This window comes from Strix uralensis, chromosome 2 (genome assembly GCF_047716275.1).
Source record: "Strix uralensis isolate ZFMK-TIS-50842 chromosome 2, bStrUra1, whole genome shotgun sequence".
Classification (NCBI taxonomy): domain Eukaryota; kingdom Metazoa; phylum Chordata; class Aves; order Strigiformes; family Strigidae; genus Strix; species Strix uralensis.
In genome coordinates this window covers 69,367,074-69,388,756 of record NC_133973.1, presented here as the reverse complement: position 1 = coordinate 69,388,756, position 21,683 = coordinate 69,367,074, and the positions used below count along the sequence as shown (strand labels likewise).

At 36.8% G+C, this 21,683-nt stretch overlaps 1 protein-coding gene across 7 annotated transcripts in view; it reads right to left on the bottom strand.

Annotated features, from left to right (window-relative positions):
- CCDC138 (coiled-coil domain containing 138) overlaps nucleotides 1-21,683 on the bottom strand; it is a 42,590-nt gene continuing 20,907 nt past the window's right edge. For 6 of the 7 annotated variants that reach the window (XM_074859154.1, XM_074859155.1, XM_074859156.1 and 3 more), the window contains 3 exons: nucleotides 20,209-20,385; nucleotides 2,038-2,176; nucleotides 1-916 (listed from right to left, as the gene is read on the bottom strand). In XM_074859154.1, the coding sequence (XP_074715255.1) occupies nucleotides 745-916; nucleotides 2,038-2,176; nucleotides 20,209-20,385 (488 nt within the window). In that variant the 3' untranslated portion in view covers nucleotides 1-744. Of the gene's footprint in view, nucleotides 917-2,037; nucleotides 2,177-20,198; nucleotides 20,386-21,683 lie in introns of all 7 variants that reach the window. The other variant, XR_012627581.1, reaches the window with a different exon arrangement.

Below are 21,683 nucleotides of genomic sequence, written 5' to 3'. Positions count from 1 at the left end.
TGTGGGTACTATGAGGATTGTATTGCAAATTAATACAAAATATAGCAGAAACAATAAAACATAGTAAGTTTACGTTAGGGATTACTATTGCCAGGCATTTTCAGAAATATTTTTATTTACATTTGCAGAGATAAATCAACCCAAAGTTACACTAGAAATTCATACAAAGCAGGATAAAATACTAGATGCTACATAAACACAAGAAAAGATCAAACGTTAAGACATTCTGAAACCAAAACACAACAGAATTTCTCATTCAACACATCTAGTTATGTTAAATCAAAATCTGGTTTTAATCACTAAAACTGTAATTATCTCAAAATATAATTTGATACATGTCTGTTGGTTATCAACCATAAAATATATAAATGAATTTATAAAACTCTCTGAAGAGTCAAAGGTAACTAAGATTCATATCAGTAAGGAAAGGTTGGTATTTCTGATCTGCTTACTCAAGGGATCCAACTCCTTAGATTGCGTGAGTCAATCAGAACAGAAGCATTATTTCACCTTTTTAAAAAGTATTGAAGAAAGCCATTTAGCATATTATGCATTTTTTCATTTTCCTTTTTATTAATGGGGGAAATATCAATGAGATTCCACATGATACAGAGTTACTTATATAGTACTGAGGTTCTGCTTAATTTTTTATATAAAACAGTAAAAAAAAAAATCTCCAAATTTCAAGTAACATAGGCAGTTGGTATAAATTATGCAGAACAATAATTAGATTGAGAGACACTGCTAGTGACTTGTGCTTAGACTGGAGGTAAGAGAGTTACTCCTCGACAATTCCAAATTCGACAGAATTGAATTGAGGTTTATGCACAGGAAAGCATGATCTGGATTTGTAGTCCTATGCAGTTCCTGGATCATTTGGTGAAGAGTAAACAATTCAAACATCTTCCTATTGCTTCTGCAAAAGATTTTACATAAAATAATTGTCAGTTGAAAATTGAGAGGTTTCATCTGAACACAGGATTCTACAGAAAACTATTTTTTTAATGAAGAAAAATGTGTATTATATTGGGATTTTCATATAATTCTTCTATGTTGCATATAATGTCCCTAAGCAGAAGGTTATCAATGTATGGTTAGAAAAATCTTGGCAAAAATCACAAAAAATCATTTCACTTGAGTAAGTGGTATTTACATGTAGTATAATGAAAGCTCAAGGAAAGGCTATAACAGGGTTTCACTCATGTGAAATAAGATTCCAGAAACAATAAATAAAAAATTTTAAATAATTAGGATTCCTGAGCAAATTTTACTTTTAGTATATTTCCAATGTAAGTTATGATTTATATTAAGATTATTTTACAGGAAAACATATTTTTTTTCCTAGAGTTCAATTTTGTTCTTAATAAAGCCAAATGAAAAACTCAATTTTGTCAACAGCTTTATGTCTAATGTAGAAGATGGCTCAGTTCAGATACCTGCTTGTATAAATGAAACAATTCCATTAAGTAATACACTAATGGAGCTCAGCAGCACATTACTAATGATATGATAAAGACCTTTGTTACAATAAACTAATAACCAGTAAGCAGTAAGAACATATTTTATAAAGATTAACATTCCCAAAAGGACTTACATGGCTCAAGACTTTAAATTTTGTTTTTGAAGGAAATGAAAACTGATGAAACTTGAATGCAAGTCACAGATGAGGCTAAATTTTCAAAGATTACTACCAAATACCCAAGTAAAACTGAAGGTCGGGGGAAAAAGAAGGGTTCTCTTCTAAGCATTCTTCTCATCTGCATACATAAGGTTTACTTCCTCTTTAGGCTAGGTTGAGTTTTTTAGTTTGTACTCTGTAAATTAAACTAGATTTATATGCAAACTGAGAGTCTTGTCTTACATATCTGTGACACAAACAGTTTAAATTTAACTGCTAACAAAGAAAGTCCAGCATTGTCTATGGTGGAGCAAATAAACAACAAAATAGAGATGAGTTTTTGAAAAAGGAGAAAGATAAAGGTCCCCAAGTTTGCTGATCTAATAACAACTAACAGAATAGTGGTAATAAAGGATTACTTTATTCGGGAGAGTTTCTGCAGTATAACACAGAGCTTTTCCAGAACCTGAATATCTAGTTTAGAACTTCGAAGCAATACGGAGCAAGTACGGAAGAAGGATTCGTTACTGCAGGCTTCTAGGAAAGGCTGTAAGGAACCTGTAAAAGAAAATAATTTAAAAACTGTGTCACAGAGCGCAGTGCAGGGAAAAGTACAACAGCTATTGATACTTTTAGAGGGCTTTAAATGTCTCATGTTGTGCAACTATTAGAACAATGAAATAACTCAGTTTATGCTAAGCATGTGATGCAAAACTCAGGTAAATCTAGGAACTGAAGAAATGCAAGTTCCTAAGAGTTCTGACACTACTGACCCTTGTATTAAACCAAGGTCTATTCCGTTGAGAACAAAGGAAAACAGGAAACAGAACAATTTCAAACTCAAATAAAAATTCTTATCTTGAACATGTTTATTCAGTGCTCATTTATCATGGTTCTTTCTTTTCGATCATGTGAGGGAACATTAAGCCGTGCAAAAAGACTCACAAGGAAATATTTTAAGCTGCTGCAAAACACATGGACAGGGACAGTACATGTAGAAGCTAATGTGATACCTGACAGCCTTTCATTATAAAAATACAGTCACTGTACTCTGTCTCAAGACAGGCAAAATAATAATTGAGAGGTAGAAGTAAGAGCTAGATAAGAACACTTAAATACCAACAAAACTTCCTTAAAATACTGGATGAGTTTTTAAGTCACATTGTGTAACATTTCCCTCTATCCTGTTCCCCAAAATCTAATGACTTCAGAATAAGGTTAAATCTGTTCCTTTGTTACCTCATTCTTGGTTCTGACATTGCAGATTAATTTATAGCAAAAACGTAAAGAAAATAAGTAACTATTTTTTTGTTAAATTAATAGTCTTTCATATAGCATAGGGCATTTGCATTGGAAGAATACAGATGCGAGGTAAATATTTTAATGTTTACATAATGTTTAAAATATTTAATTCTTAATTAAATTCTTAATAAGAAACTGTAATATGCAAATTACAGCATAAACCAATAAATGCAAACATTAAAAAAATTCTTTGCACATACGCTGAATACCGTAATTTATAAACAGGATGTCAAGATGCTTTTATGAGTACAAAGAGGACTGGATGTGTCTTTTGGTCAAAATTTTCTCTTTCCTTGCCCAAGGACATACAACTTATTAAATATAACAAGTAGCCTTGGAGTGAATTCAAGGTTTTAATTTATTTCAGGAGGCTTACTGATACAAAATCAGAAGAAATGCTACAGAAAACCGTCTGGAATAGGCCTTTTAAAGAAAAAAATCAACTTGGCAATTAAAGTCAGCCTGAGAGCCTAAACAACTAATTTCCTCTGAGCTGGGCATTTATACTGAATATTCAGTAAGGACCCAGTAATTACTAGACCTTACTGTTAGGCAGACCTTTCAAAACCTGTATTTTTTGCAAAACAATGGCATGTCATTAGGTTACACCAACAAATGACCCAGTGCCACCCCGCCGATACTGAGTACATCTTATCATGCCTTATACTATACAGTGAAGTCAAGGAGATTTGTGGGCCTTTGCTGATTTACACCGCCAGATGAAGAGACCACGAAACAGCAAATGCCTTTAGCACAGATCAGAGAAGCTATGGCCATGTAACCCTTCCTCTCTTTTCAGCAGAGGTGCTTTTGGCAGAACTGACTTAAAATGCTGGATTCAACAGGCAGAATCCACAAAATATGTAATTGAATGTGTGGAGGGAAACTATAGGATAATAGACTTTGGTAGCAAGGGGCCAACCTTGCAGCAATAAAAAGCAAGACAACAACCGATGTACTATGAAGTTTAGAAAAGGTAGGCAGATGTTTTGTGGATTGTGCAGCTGAAGCGTCCTCTGTTCTTTACCCAAAGCAACACAAACCAGTAGTTATTCCAAGAGACATATATTATCAAGGCAATAAATGCTTATAAATTATTTTTCTGTTTACTTCTACTTCCATGTTTCTTGCATTCTTTCTACCATGTTCAATCCACCTATGTTTTTATGCATACTGTCCTCTCACTTTCAGTACTATTTCCAGTTATAATTTGCTGTCTCAAAATTGCAACAGTAATATAAAACCAGAATGAAAGTAAAGTAGGAATGTAAGCAGCAATCAGTAGAAAAGATAAGGAAAAAATAAGTACATATACATTTTTATTCTCTGTCAGTAAAGATACTATTTCTCTCTTTTATTTCAGCTTATGATCTTCAATTAAGGATAGAATGCTATGACTGAAGTGATGTATTAAGCACCACTGACAGCTTCTAAGACAAGAAAAACATCATGGATACTGGAATTATGAACTACAACTGCATTTCTATAAACCTGTAGATACCACAATACATTAAAAGAAAATTAATTGAAGATTGGAAGTTACAGAATTCCTAAAAGAAACAAAGAAAAGGGCACAGCCTCCTTAAGATGAAAAATAAGGTTCATGCTGAAGAAATACATTTTATATGTGTGCATAAATACATATTTATATAAAATAGATACATATAAAGAAACCATTTCCCAGATATGTTTGAATTTACCTGAAAATGCCTCTTCATCAAATATCACAAGGGACCAGTAGAATGTTGATTTCCCAAAAAAATAAAAAAACATGAGAAGAATATATTCTCTAAGGAAAAGTTAACTTTGGAATGGGGGAATAGTCTAATGCACAACTCAACAGGTAACAGAACTGAACAAATTTGTTGGGAGTCCAACAAGAGAAGTTACTACTGCCTGCATTCTGCCCTTGCCACGTACAAACACAGTCCCCAGGATATAGTTACTCAGGGCATGCCACTTTTAATATTTCTTTTAATATTTCTCTACATTCACTGCAGAAGGTATTATTTTTCAGAAATTGTGACATCAAAAACTCAGGGCTATCTGTCAATTACAGCAAGTAGAAAATCCTTAGATGGGCTCACAGCATGTGCTAAATTTAGTGGTGCATGACTGACATACAGTCAAGATTCAGTGCTCTTTATTGAGCCACTGCTCCCTAGGACAGAACTTTCAAGTTATTAAGTACATACAGCAGTGTCTTAAACCTGGAAAAATAATTAACCCAGAATTCACTTCTAGTATGATGGTATCATGCCCTAGTGAGTCTAACTTGTTAAAATCCATGAGAAGAGGTGACAAAGCTACAAACAGAAACTACAAATAAGCAAAGCCCAGTGAACACAATCCGACCATCTTAAGACTACTTTGCATCAAAATATTTTCATCACTTAAGAGTGTTTGAAGTAAAAATTTCTGTACATTATAGAAAAAGAGATAACCTTCTCTAAAGCAAGAAGGACTACAAATTATGTTATTATGACTTTCTAGAAATTCCATAGGACTACAATTTTATAGAAATTCTTCTACAATTTGCTAGAGTTCCTACAAACGACTGCTTGTTCCCAGGAAACAGAAATGATCCTATCAATCTGCACTGCACCACTGATGAAGTCTGCTTTAACAGCAAAAACTTGAAACAGTTTCTCTTACTTACAAAGATGTTTATCAGAAAGGTAAGTGTAAATAAATGTGTAAGAACACTGACATTCAAGAAGTAAACTGAGAAGAAAGGTTTTTCTTCTTTCTACTGCCTGTTAAAACAACAAATGGCTTTAGAAACCTCTCATTTGGCATGACTTCTGACTCAGACGAGGTCTGATTCATGAGACATCTGAAGGTAACAAGACTGCTGGGATGAAGAGGGTACTCCTACAATGTATTCTTGTAAATATCCTTGAATAGCCATAAAATGCTTTACATTCCTTTTCTGCAGGGGTAAACAAATACCATATTCAGCTGACCTGGACATTTCTTTGCTGTCTTGCTCTTACTGGTTCCTTAAAAATATTTCATTTAAGAAAAAAATATACACACTAATGCTGTGAGAATGTTTTGACTGTGAGTTTACAAACCAATGTAAAAGATATACATTACTTTTAAGACAGAAGGATTTTTACTATAGAGAAGAGCCAAAATGGAAATAATTTCCAAAAGTTTGCAAACTTCAACTACGTGAAAGCAAATTGATAAAGGCACGTGTTTAAATGGACTTTCTGTACATTGTGCATATATTCACTTCAGATAAGCTTTTGCAGAATATATTCTAAGTAATCAGAAAATGTACAAAACAAGCACATAATTTAAATGCATGTCTAGCTGATGAACTAAAAGAACATAAGCTTTAAATTTTTAAATATTTTGGTGGTTTAGATCTGCATAAATTTTGTTTTTATGAACTATTTTAGAAAAACTAAATTGGAATCCATCCTGACAGGACTTTGGCACAATTCAAAATAATGTGCAAGTGCCTCCACTGGTATCCTTAAAAAACTGCAGCACGTTGTAGTTGCATTAGCTTAAGTTGATTGGTAGACTGCAATGAACAATGAGCAATTTATCACTGTTGACAGGATCCATCTGAAATTTACCCTCAAAGTAATCAGTCACAGCATAAAATCTCACCAGCTATAGTTATCCAGAAAATTCTGGTTTATACCTAAAGCTATGCCAACTCAGAAAATGAAGACTGTCAGGAATGCCAACTTTAAGTTCATGTTTTAACAAATTAACGATTGCAGTTTTGCCTCATTTCTAATTGCATGAGGATCTGCCGAGAGAATGGAGAACACATGACGGCAATGCAGGTCGAGTGATGCACCGTCTACTAGCGCAGAAAAATTAACTGATACAAAAGTTAACTATGAACCACAGCAGAAACACTTAAAAGGAAACAGTAATACCACTTACATGTTGCTAATAACCAATTGTCTATAAAGTCACCTGTAAAATTTAACCATTTGCCAAAGTGTGGGTGCCTACATGGGTGACTCTGAGTTAAGAGAGCCCAAATGGCAATTTCAGCTGGTCACCCAATATGTGTTGACCTTAGTATGATCTGAAATGCTCTTCAGTTTCCTAGGATGTGCAAGACATTCACGCAGACATGAGACAGGTCATTTGGGAGACCAATGTCATTCTTAAATGGCAACTGGAGGTTATACACACAAAAAAAATGTTAAAAATTTAGCAGGAATACTTATGTCACAAGAGATGCTTGGAATGAAAAGAAGCCTACAAGGAAAAGAAAAAAATCAGAAAAGAAAGCTATGCTTTGGAGGTCAGAAACCATCTTTAAAATAAAAAGGATAGTATGAAAAGTCAAGTTAAGTCAGACGTTGTTAAGGAAAAAAAAAGTTCTCCCAGCCATTTAAGTACAAATAGAACAAAAAAGAGGTAGTGAGGTCATCTGTGGTCAGCACAAGAAAGATGGGATAGAAGCTAATGGTAGTTTAGTCTTTTGGTTGCACACTTCGGCTAACACGCTGTTTTTCAGGAGACAGCTCTATCTTGATAAAAGGGACAAAAAAAAGTCCCCCAAACTCGTAATTCCAAAGGAGTCCTTTAGTCAAGGATACCAGAACAGACTTCAAGATTCTGGAAGAAACGTTGCCTCAATTTTATGACAAGAAGAGTTAAACAATTGTTACTAACAAATCAGGAAGCAGCACTTTGTAAAAAGAGAACAGCCAATGCAATATATATATGGGATTTGGACCAAAAAAAAAAGGCAATCTGAACACATGTGCCCTTCAGTAAGACTCTCAAGATATTTTCAGGAACTAAACGAGACAAAAAATGAAATTAAGTATAAAGCTCATCTAGAAGTATGTGTATAGGAACTATAGGTATGCTGTGTCAGAGCAGTCAGATACTTTTGCTTGGTAAATAAATGCTACAGCCATTATAACTCAGCTAGACTTCCAATAACATTTGATAAAGCAACACATGTGATATCATCTTGGAGAAGATGGGGGTTAGTAGAAGGACTGGAAGGTGTGTAGTGTAAGGAATTGGCTAAAAACAAAGCAAATGATTTTGCCTTGAAAAGTGAACTTCAGTTTTAAATACCGATTTTTGCAATTGGGTTTATTTAGTGTATTAATTAATGACTGTGGTATGAAAACTGACCATTAAGAAGGCAACAGGTACAAAATACATGAGAAGTAGGATTATCTTACTTCCTAGAATAGCAGGAGCATAAAGACGATACACTAAAAAACAACAAACATTTTTCCTGGAAAATCAATGATTAGATGAAAACTTTTGGTGTGCTGATTGAACTTGGTATGTCTATGAGCAACCAACATGGTCTAACCATTAAAGACTGATTCTAATAAAGCCTGAGAGAGAACATCATCATTTTACAAATAACCTAGACAGCATTATAAATTGAAGCTATGCACTATTGTGAGTTACTTTGTTCAAGAGAAAGTCTAATGAACTATCAGAATCACTACTCTCCCTTACAGAGGACACCTGAAGAAGCTTTGTTCCAACACTTTTTCTCTCAGAGCTCACCTGCCTTGTTTCCCCTGCTCCCATAACTCCACTCCTGTAATAATCAGATCAGAACTAAGCACAGTATTTCAAACACAATGACAAACTCAAATAAGGAAGCCTTTACATAAATAAATGTAACCTGGCATGACCTGTAATTCTGCATCAGATTGCAAGTAAGCAGGTAAATAAAGTCTGAACTCTGACAATGCATAGATGTTACTCAAACTGCATAAATTGTACTATGTACTTCCAAAAAACCCCTTTCTTGATGAAATTATTTCAGTTTGACATTGCTCTAAATTCACCTTGAAGTTACAGAAAAGTCAGCTAGTGAGTACAGTAGTTCTGCTAGTCTAATAATAAATAGTCTATTAAAAAACATTTTTTCTAATTAAATTGTACTTTGTTCTAAATTAAACCATTTTACAGAAAGCTATAAAACTGTAAACTGTTTATAAAAATACAAGTTTAGTAAATAAGAGCAAACAAGATCCTACTTCAAAAAACTTTACTGTTCTAAAGATTTCATAAATTAAATTGACATGAAAAGGGATGTAAAGTACTGATACAAACAACTCCTTTTTACATCAAATACTTTAAAAAAGTTAGCATTCGCATCTACCTTCAAAATGGTATGCTGCTTACAAAGTACAGTATTACCCTGAATGAACAGTGAAGCTTTATTTACAAAGTGGCTACTTGGCTCTATATAAGTTATATTTAATGCTCCCTTTTATTTCTTACTTTGAAGTGGATGAGACAGGGGTCCAATATTCAGAATGGCTAAGCGTTACACAACCGTTACTAGAACAAGAAGAAAATAATGACAAGAACATTTTTTCTTATTAGAGAGAAGGCTACTATTATTTCAACAGAAATCAATTGACATTATTCCATTTACTGCATGCATTTTTAAAACCTGTAAACATGTATTTTATCAAAATCAAAGTATTCAGACTAAGCTTGCAATTAACAAAAATCTGTGCAAACTTTTAGTGTACTTCACAGAATCACAGAATCGTCTAGGTTGGAAAAGACCTTGAAGATCATCCAGTCCAACCATTAACCTAACACTGACAGATCCCAACTACACCATATCCCTCAGCGCTATGTCAACCCGACTCTTAAACACCTCCAGGGATGGGGACTCCACCACCTCCCTGGGCAGCCCATTCCAACGCCTAACAACCCGTTCTGTAAAGAAATGCTTCCTGATATCTAGTCTAAACCTTCCCTGGCGCAACTTGAGGCCATTCCCTCTTGTCCTATCACTTATTACTTGGTTAAAGAGGCTCATCCCCAGCTCTCTGCAACCTCCTTTCAGGTAGTTGTAGAGGGCGATGAGGTCTCCCCTCAGCCTCCTCTTCTCCAGACTAAACAACCCCAGTTCCCTCAGCCGCTCCTCCTACGACATGTGCTCCAGACCCTTCACCAGCTTCGTTGCCCTTCTCTGGACACGCTCGAGTAATTCAATGTCCTTTTTGTAGTGAGGGGTCCAAAACTGAACACAGTAATCAAGGTGCGGCCTCACCAGTGCCGAGTACAGGGGTAAGATCACTTCCCTGTCCCTGCTGGCCACGCTATTTCTGATGCAAGCCAGGATGCCATTGGCCTTCTTGGCCACCTGGGCACACTGCTGGCTCCTGTTCAGCCGGCTGTCAATCAACACCCCCAGGTCCCTCTCTGACTGGCAGTTCTCCAGCCACTCCTCCCCAAGCCTGTAGCGCTGCTGGGGGTTGTTGTGGCCCAAGTGCAGCACCCGGCATTTGGCCTTATTGAAACTCCTACAGTTGGCCTTAGCCCATCACTCCAGCCTGTCCAGGTCTCTCTGCAGAGCCTCCCTACCCTCAAGCAGATCAACACTCTCACCCAACTTGGTGTCATCTGCAAACTTACTGAGGGTGCACTTGATCCCCTCGTCTAGATCATCAATAAAGATGTTAAACAGGAGTGGCCCCAAAACCGAGCCCTGGGGGACACCACTCGTGACCGGCCGCCAACTGGATTTAACTCCATTCACCACAACTCTTTGGGCCCGGCCATGCAGCCAGTTTTTTACCCAGCGAAGTGTGTGCCCATCCAAGCTGCAAGCAGTCAGTTTCGCCAGGAGAATGCTGTGGGAAACAGTGTCAAAGGCCTTACTGAAGTCAAGGTAGACAACATCCACAGCCTTTCCCTCATCCAACAAGCGGATCGCCCTGTCATAGAAGGAGATCAGGTTTGTCAAGCAGGACCTGCCTTTCATAAACCCATGCTGACTAGGCCTGATCCCCTGGTTGTCCATTATATGACTTGTAATGGCACTCAAGATGATCTGCTCCATGACCCTCCCCGGTACTGAGGTCAGACTGACAGGTCTATAGTTTCCTGGATCCTCCTTTCTGCCTTTCTTGTAGATGGGTGTCACATTTGCCACCCTCTAGTCCATTGGGATGTCCCCAGTTAGCCATGATTTCAGGTAAATCATGGAAAGCAGCTTGGCGAGCACATCTGCCAAGTCTTTCAGCACCCTTGGGTGTAACCCATCCAGCCCCACAGACTTGTGTGCATCCAAGTGGTGTAGCAGGTCTCTGACCACCTCCTCTTCAACTGTGCTGACCTCAATCTGCTTCCCCTCCCCATCTCATGAGGCTGGGTGTCCAGGGAACAGCCAGTTCCACTGCTAAAGACTGAGGCAAAGTAGGCGTTGAGCACCTCAGCCTTTTCCTCATCCTTAGTTACCATGTTTCCCTCTGCATCCAGTAAAGGAGGGAGATTTTCCCTAATCCTCCTTTCGCTGTTAACGAGTTTATAGAAACATTTTTTGTTATCCTTAACAGCTGTAGCCAAGTTGAGCTCTAGCTGTGCTTTGGCTCTCCTAATGCTCTCCCTGCATAACTTCACTACATCTTTATAGTCTTCATGAGAGGCCTGGCCCCTCTTCCAAAGGTGATAGATTCTCCTTTTGTTCTTGAGATCCAGCCAAAGGTCCCTGTTTAGCCAGGCCAGTCTCCTTCCCCGCCTGCTTATTTTTTGGCACACGGGAACAGCCTGCTCCTGTGCCTTTAAGACTTCACTCTTGAAGTATGTCCAGTCTTCCTGGACTCCCATTTCCTTCAAGGCAGCCTCCCAAGGGATTTTGTTAATCAGTCTTTTGAACAGGTCGAAGTTAGCCCTCCGGAAGTCTAAGGTGGCAGTTTCACTAAACCCTCTCTTTGTTTCTCGAAGGATCGAAAATTCGATAATCTCATGATCACTGCACCCTAGACGGCCTCCAACCTTTACTTCCCCCACAAGCTCTTCCCTGTTCACAAGAAGCAGGTCCAGGAGGGCACCTTCCCTGGTCAGCTCACTCACCAGCTGTGTGAGGAAATTATCCTCCACACATTCCAGGAACCTCCTGGATTGTTCCCTCTCTGATGTGTCGTATTCCCAGCAGATATCTGGGAGGTTAAAGTCCCCCACAAGAACAATGGCAAGTGACTGCGAGATTTCTCCCAACTGTTTACAGAAAGCTTCATCCACCTCACTGCTTTGGTTGGGAGGTCTATAGCAGACTCCCACAGCAAGATCTGCTTTATTGGCCCTTAACCTAATCCAAACACTCTCAACCCCATTATCACTATACTTGATTTCTGAGCTCTCATAGCATTCTCTTACATACAGGGCCACTCCACCACCTCTCCTTCCCTGTCTATCCCTCCTGAAGAGCTTGTAGCTTTCAGCAAATATACAGGTTGGTCATAACATTCTCATAGGCTGTATTTAGCAGAGTTAAAGATCTCTATCTGTGGTTAAAATATTAAACGAAAACATCTATTAATCCAACATAATTCTTCACTGTTTTCAGAAGAATGCATAAAAAAATTACAAAGGTAAGACAGGATAATAGAGGAAGGATTTCCTTTTAAACTGTTTGTATTTCAATGTTTATCCCACATAAGCTGTAAATCATTCCTTTTGCTATAGCTTCAAACACAGTTCCTCAGGATAATTTCACATCTGCCTTTTGCACAGGTGAGAGGGAATCCTACCTGAGTATGGTATTCACAGACTTGACATTTTTACCCTTTCAGTACTGCAGAATAAGCTCATTTGAAAAGTTTCAATCCTGCAAAGTTACCAGTAGAGATAATATGCTGAAAAATACTGTTAAATTTTAATCTGTTTAAGCATACAGGCATTTTTTACTCCATACCTTCACTGCTTGTAGTCTTTAAAGTCTCAAAATGCTAAGACTCAAAAAAATAAAGGAGTGGGTTTGGGTTTCCTTGACAGATTCTGACTGACTTTTTAGAAGTATCTGTAGAACAGTGTGAATTGTGGAATACCTAGCTTTAGTTATGGAAGTATTCCAACTCGAAGGAAGAGAGGGAGTGCCCATATAGGCAGTCCACATAAAAAGACTTACAAGTTTACAAGTAAATAATCACAACTTCTTACTATGGAGACAATCTTTTTATCTCCACTGGCTTGATTAACTTCCCTATGAGATGAGTAAATCTGGACACAGACTTGGTTATCCATGACCATAATGTTTTCTTACAAAAAAAAATTTGAAGGTTCAGTGAATGTGTAAATACACCTCAGTTTCGCAGTTACTAAAAATCTTAAGTGATGTTAATATAGTTAAGAAATCATTCTTAAGCCCTAACAGAATGTGCCTAAACTTATAGTAAGCATGAGAGTCATTCAGAGATTTCTTTTTAATATGCGTTCATCTCAATTTGTGAATAAGCACATACTAATGCAAAATATCCTCTCTGTAAAACAAAAGTAAGCTTGAAAACAAAGCAAACAATAGCTTTATTTAAAGCAAAGGCCAGTGCTTTGCAATGTCTAATGAGCAAGTAAGTTTTGATTTCCTTGAATGAACATAAGGTTGGGAAAAGGGAACCTACTAATCTACATGACAGAAGTCAGCTATCACTGCAGGAGGAATTTAAGATGTATGCTGTCTTTGTGTAAAAGTGCACAGGGTGAAACTGAGGCAGGCAGATCTCAAATCAAGCATGAATCAGACTACAGTTGAACAATGGTATTTTTGATAGGTGACTATAAACTCACTACATCCTTTGGAACCATTTTAACTGATTCATAGGTAAAAAAACCACAGCAAGCTGCGTGAGAAGCGAGAAGACAGGAACAACAGTATTCAACAAGATTATATATGACAAGTATTCAACTACAGGGTGATTTAATACTAATGATGTGATGTTCTTCAACACCCACAGAACAAATTTTCTTGCTGAGGTCATGCTACTTATTACTAGATTGTTTCCAGATAACGTTTCATGTCTGGCATCCAGGAGTTCTCTTGAACAGTGTGTTGCAACTACTGTCCTAGAAACAAGATCTGCTGAGAAAAGAAATTTGTAGTCTTAGGAGAAAACTTTGGGGTAGGAAGACGCCCTGGAAGCCACTGGTGTCATACTAGAACAATCTAGATGATTAAAAGTAACTATTACTTTAATTATTAAATATTAATTTTAATAGTAATTTAAATGGGTAATGGTAAGAGCTTTGTTAAGCAATAAATACATTATAAGCCATTCAACTAAATTGAAACCTATCATTATTTAGCAGTTAATACATTTTGCTCCCAAACTTCCAAAGGTGGTCAGAGCACTGCATTTGAGGAAATCTATCACTAGGCACATTCATAGTATATCAAGAAACTGAATCTGCTTTCTGGGACAGTACTATCAGAGTTCTTACTTCTATCTTCAGACAGATTCACAGCTTAGAGATGGGACTAAAAACCAAACATCATGGCTTGGTTGCCTGCTTTCCTTAACTAAGGTAAGAAAACCTTCAAAAGCCTTGGTACTGAAATCTTTCTTCCCTGTCAAATGAGCAGGAATGTATCTCTTCCCCTTTTACTCAATGGGAAGCAAGAAAGACGTCTTTATGGACCACTCATTAGTTTCAAAAGCCAAAGAAGGATCAAGTTGAATTTTATGGCACTCAACTGAAGACGCAGATTTGAGCAAAATACCATCACCATTAAAAAAAGACTGCTGGACTTGCTCCCTTGATTCTGCTTTTATCAGTCAATCTTTGCAGCAAAGGAAAGACGGGCATCCTCCAGAAAACACACATGGATTGAAATCATGGTAATGGGTGTGGAGAGCCAAATAAGAGACTGAAAAGGATAAACCTGAACTGGCACTCATCCCCATTTGACCATGAAACAAAACCAGCACTGATGACATAGCTACAGTGAAAATATAGCTAAACCACTGCTTCAGTGCTGTGTTCACATGTATCAGCTACTGGAAAGTACATTTAAAATAGAAGACTGAACAGGCTGAAATATACTAATCGATGCACCATTACAGACGTTTTTAGACAAAAATATTAGCAGAATGTAGTAAGAGAAAAGGGATAAATATCTCTGCTGAGTTGATTTTCTACTGTCAGGTTCATAACAAGCTGTTAAGTCTCCCAACTGAGGAATTTAAAAGCAACCTATTACTTCCACTGAAGGTCGCAGACTAAACCAACTAGACTTCAACTTAGGCCACTGAGCTCATCCGAAGGAAAAGAATCATTCCAGCATGCAAACACCATGAAATAAAACATAAATTACTTAAAATTATATTATTTATCCTAACAATTACCTATAATTTAATTTCAGCTACTTATTAAGTTTCTAGCGTAGGTTAAATGAAGCAAGTATTTGCTAACAGAAAGCAAATGGTTAGGTAAGGACTCAGTTGCAAAGTTCCTTTCCTCAAATAACAGTAAAAGTAGTGAACAGAATCCACAGAGATACTGGAAGATGGGGGGGAAAAATACTATTATAGTATGAAAGTACGCTGAAACTGATGTTCTCTTGACACAAAGCTCTCTGAAATTACTGCATAACATCTCTGGCAGCTCCTCTCACTCTTACGCCCTGAGGAGCTGGCCAAAACTAACCTCAACTTTTTTCACCCCTGACATTTAAAAGTGAGCCTTTGTTCCAACTATGAATGTTTTTGTACATTAAAAGAACAGTAATCAGTATAACATTCTACCCTCTTCCTTAGGCTTTAACATTTTTGTAAAAGAGGTGAGGCAAACAGGATTGGCACGCATATATATATATTCTGTATCTGTGACATACTGTTACAGTTGCAAAAATGTTAATGATTGGGACAAAATGGTGAGATTATTTTTGTCTGGCACCACACTTCAGAATTATACAATGGCATGAAAACTCACTGATGTCTGGGAAATGCCAGTGCAGTTGGCATACTATCCAAGTTCTGATACCTAAAACATAATGTAGTCTGGTGACATGTATGCAATTTGAGATCCCTATTTGATAAATACACATAACCTGAATCCTTCCGAGAAATAATGTGACTGTATTGTAGACGATAATGTGGGCTCTGGAGCTTTGTATGCTATGATGATGCAACTAAGCTTCAAGAAACATACACAAGTAAGCTTCCCAAGGGTACCAAAAGTCTTAATCATGCCTTCACAAAATTCCTGTTGTGTTAAGATGACCATGTTTCTATGGCCTAGCTGGATGGGTACACTGGTGTTATCCACTCTTGTACAGAATACATGTAAACTCAGACTAATTTTTCATGAAGCTGTGGACCTCAAGCGTATATTTATGTATAGTTTTAAATAAGCTTGCAGCTGGTTTATGAAATCTACCAGACTGGCATAATTCCTGTGGAATATGGAAAAAGGTCACTAACCTCGGAATAAAAAAGATTAAAGAGTAAACCCTGATCCTAGTAATGACCAAAAATGTTCCAACCTTGAATCTGAAGTAATAGAAGAGATGAAACAAAAAGAGCACCTTGAAAGCTGATAGCCCATCTTGTGGCTCCAATGACAAAATGATGACAAATGGTTTTACCATTAACACAAATGGATAGACCTCTTGACACAAAGTGAGTCAAAATGAGCTGATACTCCCCATTTGTCTTTGGAGTAGGAATGAAATGCCTAATCCCCGATTACGAAGGTTACATTTTCCACTCTTCTGTAAGATGTTGCTTCATCAGTACCCTGTCATGAAGGCATGGATGGGAAAAGTAATGCAAGAGTACAAATTCACTGAAACTATCTAATATTCACTTCTCACTTTCTTGCTTTCGTTAGATCTGGGGATTCCAAGTGAGGTTTCCTGGAAGAAAGTCTGTCACTAGAAGTTGTGTAGGGGTCATTTGCTGTAGTAACCAATGCTTCTTCCTTTGTACTTCACACAATCAAGTTGTGCAGTGCAAAAAACTGACATCTGCTTCTTCCTTCACACTGGAATGCATAAGCTCACTGAAAACACAGAGGAGCTCCAAATTCTCAATGAGCAAAGTGTTTCATTAGCCTTTGAACTGAAGCAGTACTGATCTTTAAATGAAGTAATTTTTATAGCTTGAACTCCAACCCTGATATTTATCTTCATCAGCCACAGCCTTAAGGGCATGGATGTGTCCAAACAACCAAAAACATGTGTGGGCACACTGCATACAAAGTGGCATGATACACAAAGGTTTTGGCTATCAGCTGCCTCTCACCATATAGATTTTACTTCTTCCCACTGCTCTGTGTGAGTCTTTTTATAAACAGACAACCTGTTTTATTAAAGTTAGCCTTGTCTTGACAGAAGCAAATGGTGAGTGTCAACACACATTTAGAGAATGACAGAGAAGTAGATCTTGCCAACCAAATCTTGGTTTACTGTCCTTTTCCTTTTTTCTGCCTTTTTTTTTTTTTTTAACTAGACTTATTTTAAGTGATCCTTGTTGCTTTAGTCTTTCCCGGAGAGTAGCCATGAGATGCTGACTAGTGCAAAGCAAGCCATAGAAAGAATCATAGCATCTCTAAAGTGCCCAAAAGGGATGCTGCAGTTCTATTACCAAAAAATTCCTTGTTAAATGTTATTCCCAGCCTACCAGGCAAAAAAGAGTACATAACGTTTAACACACGATTTGGCTTTCTGGCCACAGTTTCCATGAGGAACTGAAGAATCATTCATGCATTTTTTTCAGGCTTTGAAATGCCCTGAAGCCATCCTCTGGACAACCTTGTGATCTAGCAAGCTTTGTCAGACAACTAAATCACTCCTCCACCTCTGCCTGATGATTCTTCTTTTCCTTGTGAAAAAAAGATCTAACAGAAGAAGGCAACAATCAGAACAGTAGAAGATATTGCATATGAATGCATATCCTGAGCTGGCCAGGACTGATGAACACATAATAATGAAGTCACAGGTAGACAGAGAAAGAAATAACTGAGGAATGCTACCCTTCAGTCCTCTACCATTTCCCACTGAAATGGTGGTGTCAGGACTCTCTCAGATCCTTGATGTGAAACTCCCGAACAGAAATGGAGAGGGAGTGCATGAAATGCTGTGTGCCAGTAAGATACACAGCAGTAAGACTATTAATTTTAATTTGCCATTAACTTCTTGTACATAGATAGAAAACAGATAATACCAATGCCTCAACTGTTGCATTTGACATCATGTTTTCAGTAACTGAATGCCTTACCAGCACTGTCAATGTTGTATGAACTTGCAAGGGAAACTTGGATCCTGGACCTGTTGTACTAGATATACTATGAAGCCAAAAGCAATGACACTGATCAAAAATCTGAAAATGTGGATACCAAAACCAAGTCAGTCAATGGGCTTAAGCAGTACTGCAGACTCTCTTGTTGTAATTTCTATTAGCAAAAATACCCATCTTAGACTAGGAGGTACTTTCTTCATATGCAGCTTAAGTAATTTTCCTTAATATATGAGGGAAATCTAGGTTTCATTTCTGGAACATGAGGAAGATCATTTCTTACAGGGAAGAGAACCTACATAAGAACCTCAGACAGGCCTGAACTGTACAGAGCCATTAGCATTCATTGCTTACTATAACAAAAGGCACACACAGTTACAAGGAGTAGTAGTGCAACATAGTAGTTATTTCACATCTGATTCACATCTTTCAGCCTGGACAACTAAAATTTGAATCTGTAAAAATACTTCGCAAAAAAATTAAAACTTAAGAAATGAAAGTTATAGAAAAGAATATCCAGGAAAAAATAGAGCACTGGCTTTTTTTCCAACTTAATTTCTAATCACTTCAGCTCTAAAGGTATACTCCTACAGAGCCAGAAAATTATTGCAGCAAGTTGAAAGAAAGCCTAGGATTGTGTATCTTACAGAAAAAAATAAAAGTCTAGACTTTGCCTCCTTTTGGTCAGATGCTGTCTTTTCGGGCAATATGATTCCCTAATCAAGGCTAACTACCTATGACTTCATACTTAAGTCTGCACATCAATACATCTTTAAAATTGAGCACAAACTTCTGTTTTCATCTAACATAGAAAGCCCTCTTAATATTCACTGCCACCTTCTAGTTTGTCATTTAATGACTTTTTAATAGGAAACTTACAAAGGAATGAAAATATGATTTCCCATCAACAATAACATTTCTCATTGTTAACAATTACTTGCAAAACACTGTGTATTGGAAAAGAGCAGAACATGCCTATAATTGTGTATTGACACTTTATTCTACCAAAGAGAAAGGCTCTGCATAAAGCTTTATATCCAGTTGCCAAGAAATAAATTCTCAATCAAATGTCAATTCAATTAAACATTACTCCTCCTTCCCTGATTTCATATGTATAAATCTTCTCTGAAAAGCAACAAGGCACAATGTGAATCTCTCACAGTGTATCTTCATTATTTTTCAAACTGCAGGCATCTAGTGCATCAGAACGACTACCACTAGGTAATAGAAGATGTACTGTTACTGGCATTATCCAAAGTCATACCAGACACCATCCGTACTACTCAGGTTACTTTTGTGTGTACAACTCTCTCTTTCCCAATCACTTTACCAATCATAGTTATGACTATTAGGAAGAACACTTTAGTGTAAGACCACACTAACTACATGGTCAGAAAAAGAGCCTGCAAAGAAGAATAAAACTTTATTTAAATATTTCTGCCACTTATGTTGCTACAAAATGGCTTTTAACTCAATGCTGTTTCATGCCAAGTCAAACATGCTTTCTATTTTTACCACTACAATGCATGGTAACAAAATACTTCCAAAATAACAATACACATTTCCAAAATAGCAGCAGCCCCTTCCCCTTTTCTGTTCTAAAAGGCAGTGAGTGATTTTTGTCTTTAAAAAAAAACAGTGACAAGATTTATTTAACATGCCTCACTACCTTCATGTCCATCCAGTTGGTTATCAACTGATTCTTAGCGTGTTTCACTTGGAAAAGTGCTGTAATAAATATTAACCCTTTTATGGGGCCACAGCCCAGTAAAATTCAGCAAAACATAACCATCTCTTCTAAAAATGCCATTTCCAATTACTAGAAACTGAAAAATTATTGGGGATGAGCTGTTCATTCAAACTAGAAAAAGAATTTAAATAAAGCCTATTTTTTATCTCCACCTCTGTCAGGTTTTCATGATATGGCTTCCCTGGCACAGCCTGACTTCAAAGAAAAACATCAGCAATGTATTCAGTAGAATAAACTGAAAAGTGAAACCAAAAATAACAACAAAAAAATTCACATAAATAAATAAATAAGAGAGCAGCCAGGACAAACATAAAGCATAGGTGCTGAGAGGGAGAAGAAAAGACAAGAGAACTCAGAAAGAGACAGACAATTCAGAAATACATGTTATGTCTCTAATGAATTTACATGATATGAATGAATGCTAATACTAGAATAGATTACTTATACAGAAGAATCATGCTACTTTTATGTTGTGTTTATGCTTACCTCACCTGTTTTCATCATGATTTTATATTTTTTTTTTAATTACCCAAATTTACCAGATTCCATGGTCATCTGAAGTAATCCATCAAGAGCACTGGAAAGCAGACCTCTACTGGATACTTTTAAGTGACTTAATATGACAGGCATGCATTGGTATTCCAAAAATAAGGCTTTCCCTTCATCTGTCTTCAAGTCTACGCATAGGGAATCAAACGCCTGAGCCAGGTAATCCACTGAAAGATATCAGAATACAGGCAATAAAACTTCTATAACCATAGTTCCATTAAGCAATATGTGAACAACTATCCTGTGAGTTACTGTTGCAGATATATACTTAAAAGTTAAATGGCTGAAAACATTAAATTTCATTTTTATGTAAAGACATCCTCTGCCTGTTTTTATTCCTTAACAATTTGTTGTGAGTGGAGAAGACAACTAACTACAACTCATATGTTGAAGAAAAATATACTTACAAATATAAAGCCCTTCTAATATTTTTCTTAAGAGGAAAGAAATTACAAGCTTGTATAGTTTGAGACAATGTTGGTTGCAACATCTGGGAAACCTCTATTAAAGGACACAAGGGCTGATTTCTCTGAATAAGAGCAATTATTTTCATGAGAGCAACTACTCCCATTCTTTTCTATAAAAAGCTGTAGTTTAAGTTTCAGTGCATACATTTTATATACTAATCCATTGTGCAGTGCACTAAATTATACGAAGAAGGTAGATCAAGTGAATCAATCTAATTTTCTTAATTTCTTGATGTCAAATCTTTCTGAGTATCTTGGAATAGCATTGATCATCTGGAGGGCAAAAAATTAAGTACAAGGAAACAATTTATTCCATAGCAAAAGTTTAACTCTGGTGCCATCTGCTGGATACTGGCATTTTGAAGGAAATGGGATATATGTTCAAACCAAATGTGCTACTTTATCACTAGATCATTAGTGCCATGTGGTCAGAGCAATCAAAATTTATACACAGTGATATGCGACATATGTTTAACAACAGATCATATTTTACATGTTACAGAAGCCGGCAGTAAAAAGCAAACATGAGAAGCTAAACTGATTCATTCTAATCAACAGCGTTCATCTGCTTAGGGTAAGTCTCTACAGTAACTATTTTATGAATCGCTATTCTTTTTGTATCATTTTTATCAAACATTTCTAAACATATGAGTCTCAATTTAAGAGTAATTATCATGCTTCACCAAAATATCTTCACTGAAATAGTTCCCTCCAACAGCTGAAATGCTGTGTTTGTCCATTAATGATGCCAGGGTGGTCTTTTGCCATGTTCAAATCCTGCGTTTACTGTAAATACTCACAATATAAATACTGCACAGGTCAGTTATGCATAAAGACATACTAATCTGCTTAACCATCTAATTCAGAAGGATGACTTCCATGAACAAGAACATTGTTTGTTATATACGGATTTAAAATCTTTGTCATCCCTGTTTAGTGTCAGTCAGGGTGCCAGAGATTGCAGCAATTTTGTGATGTGGATCTCTGCTAAGAAATAG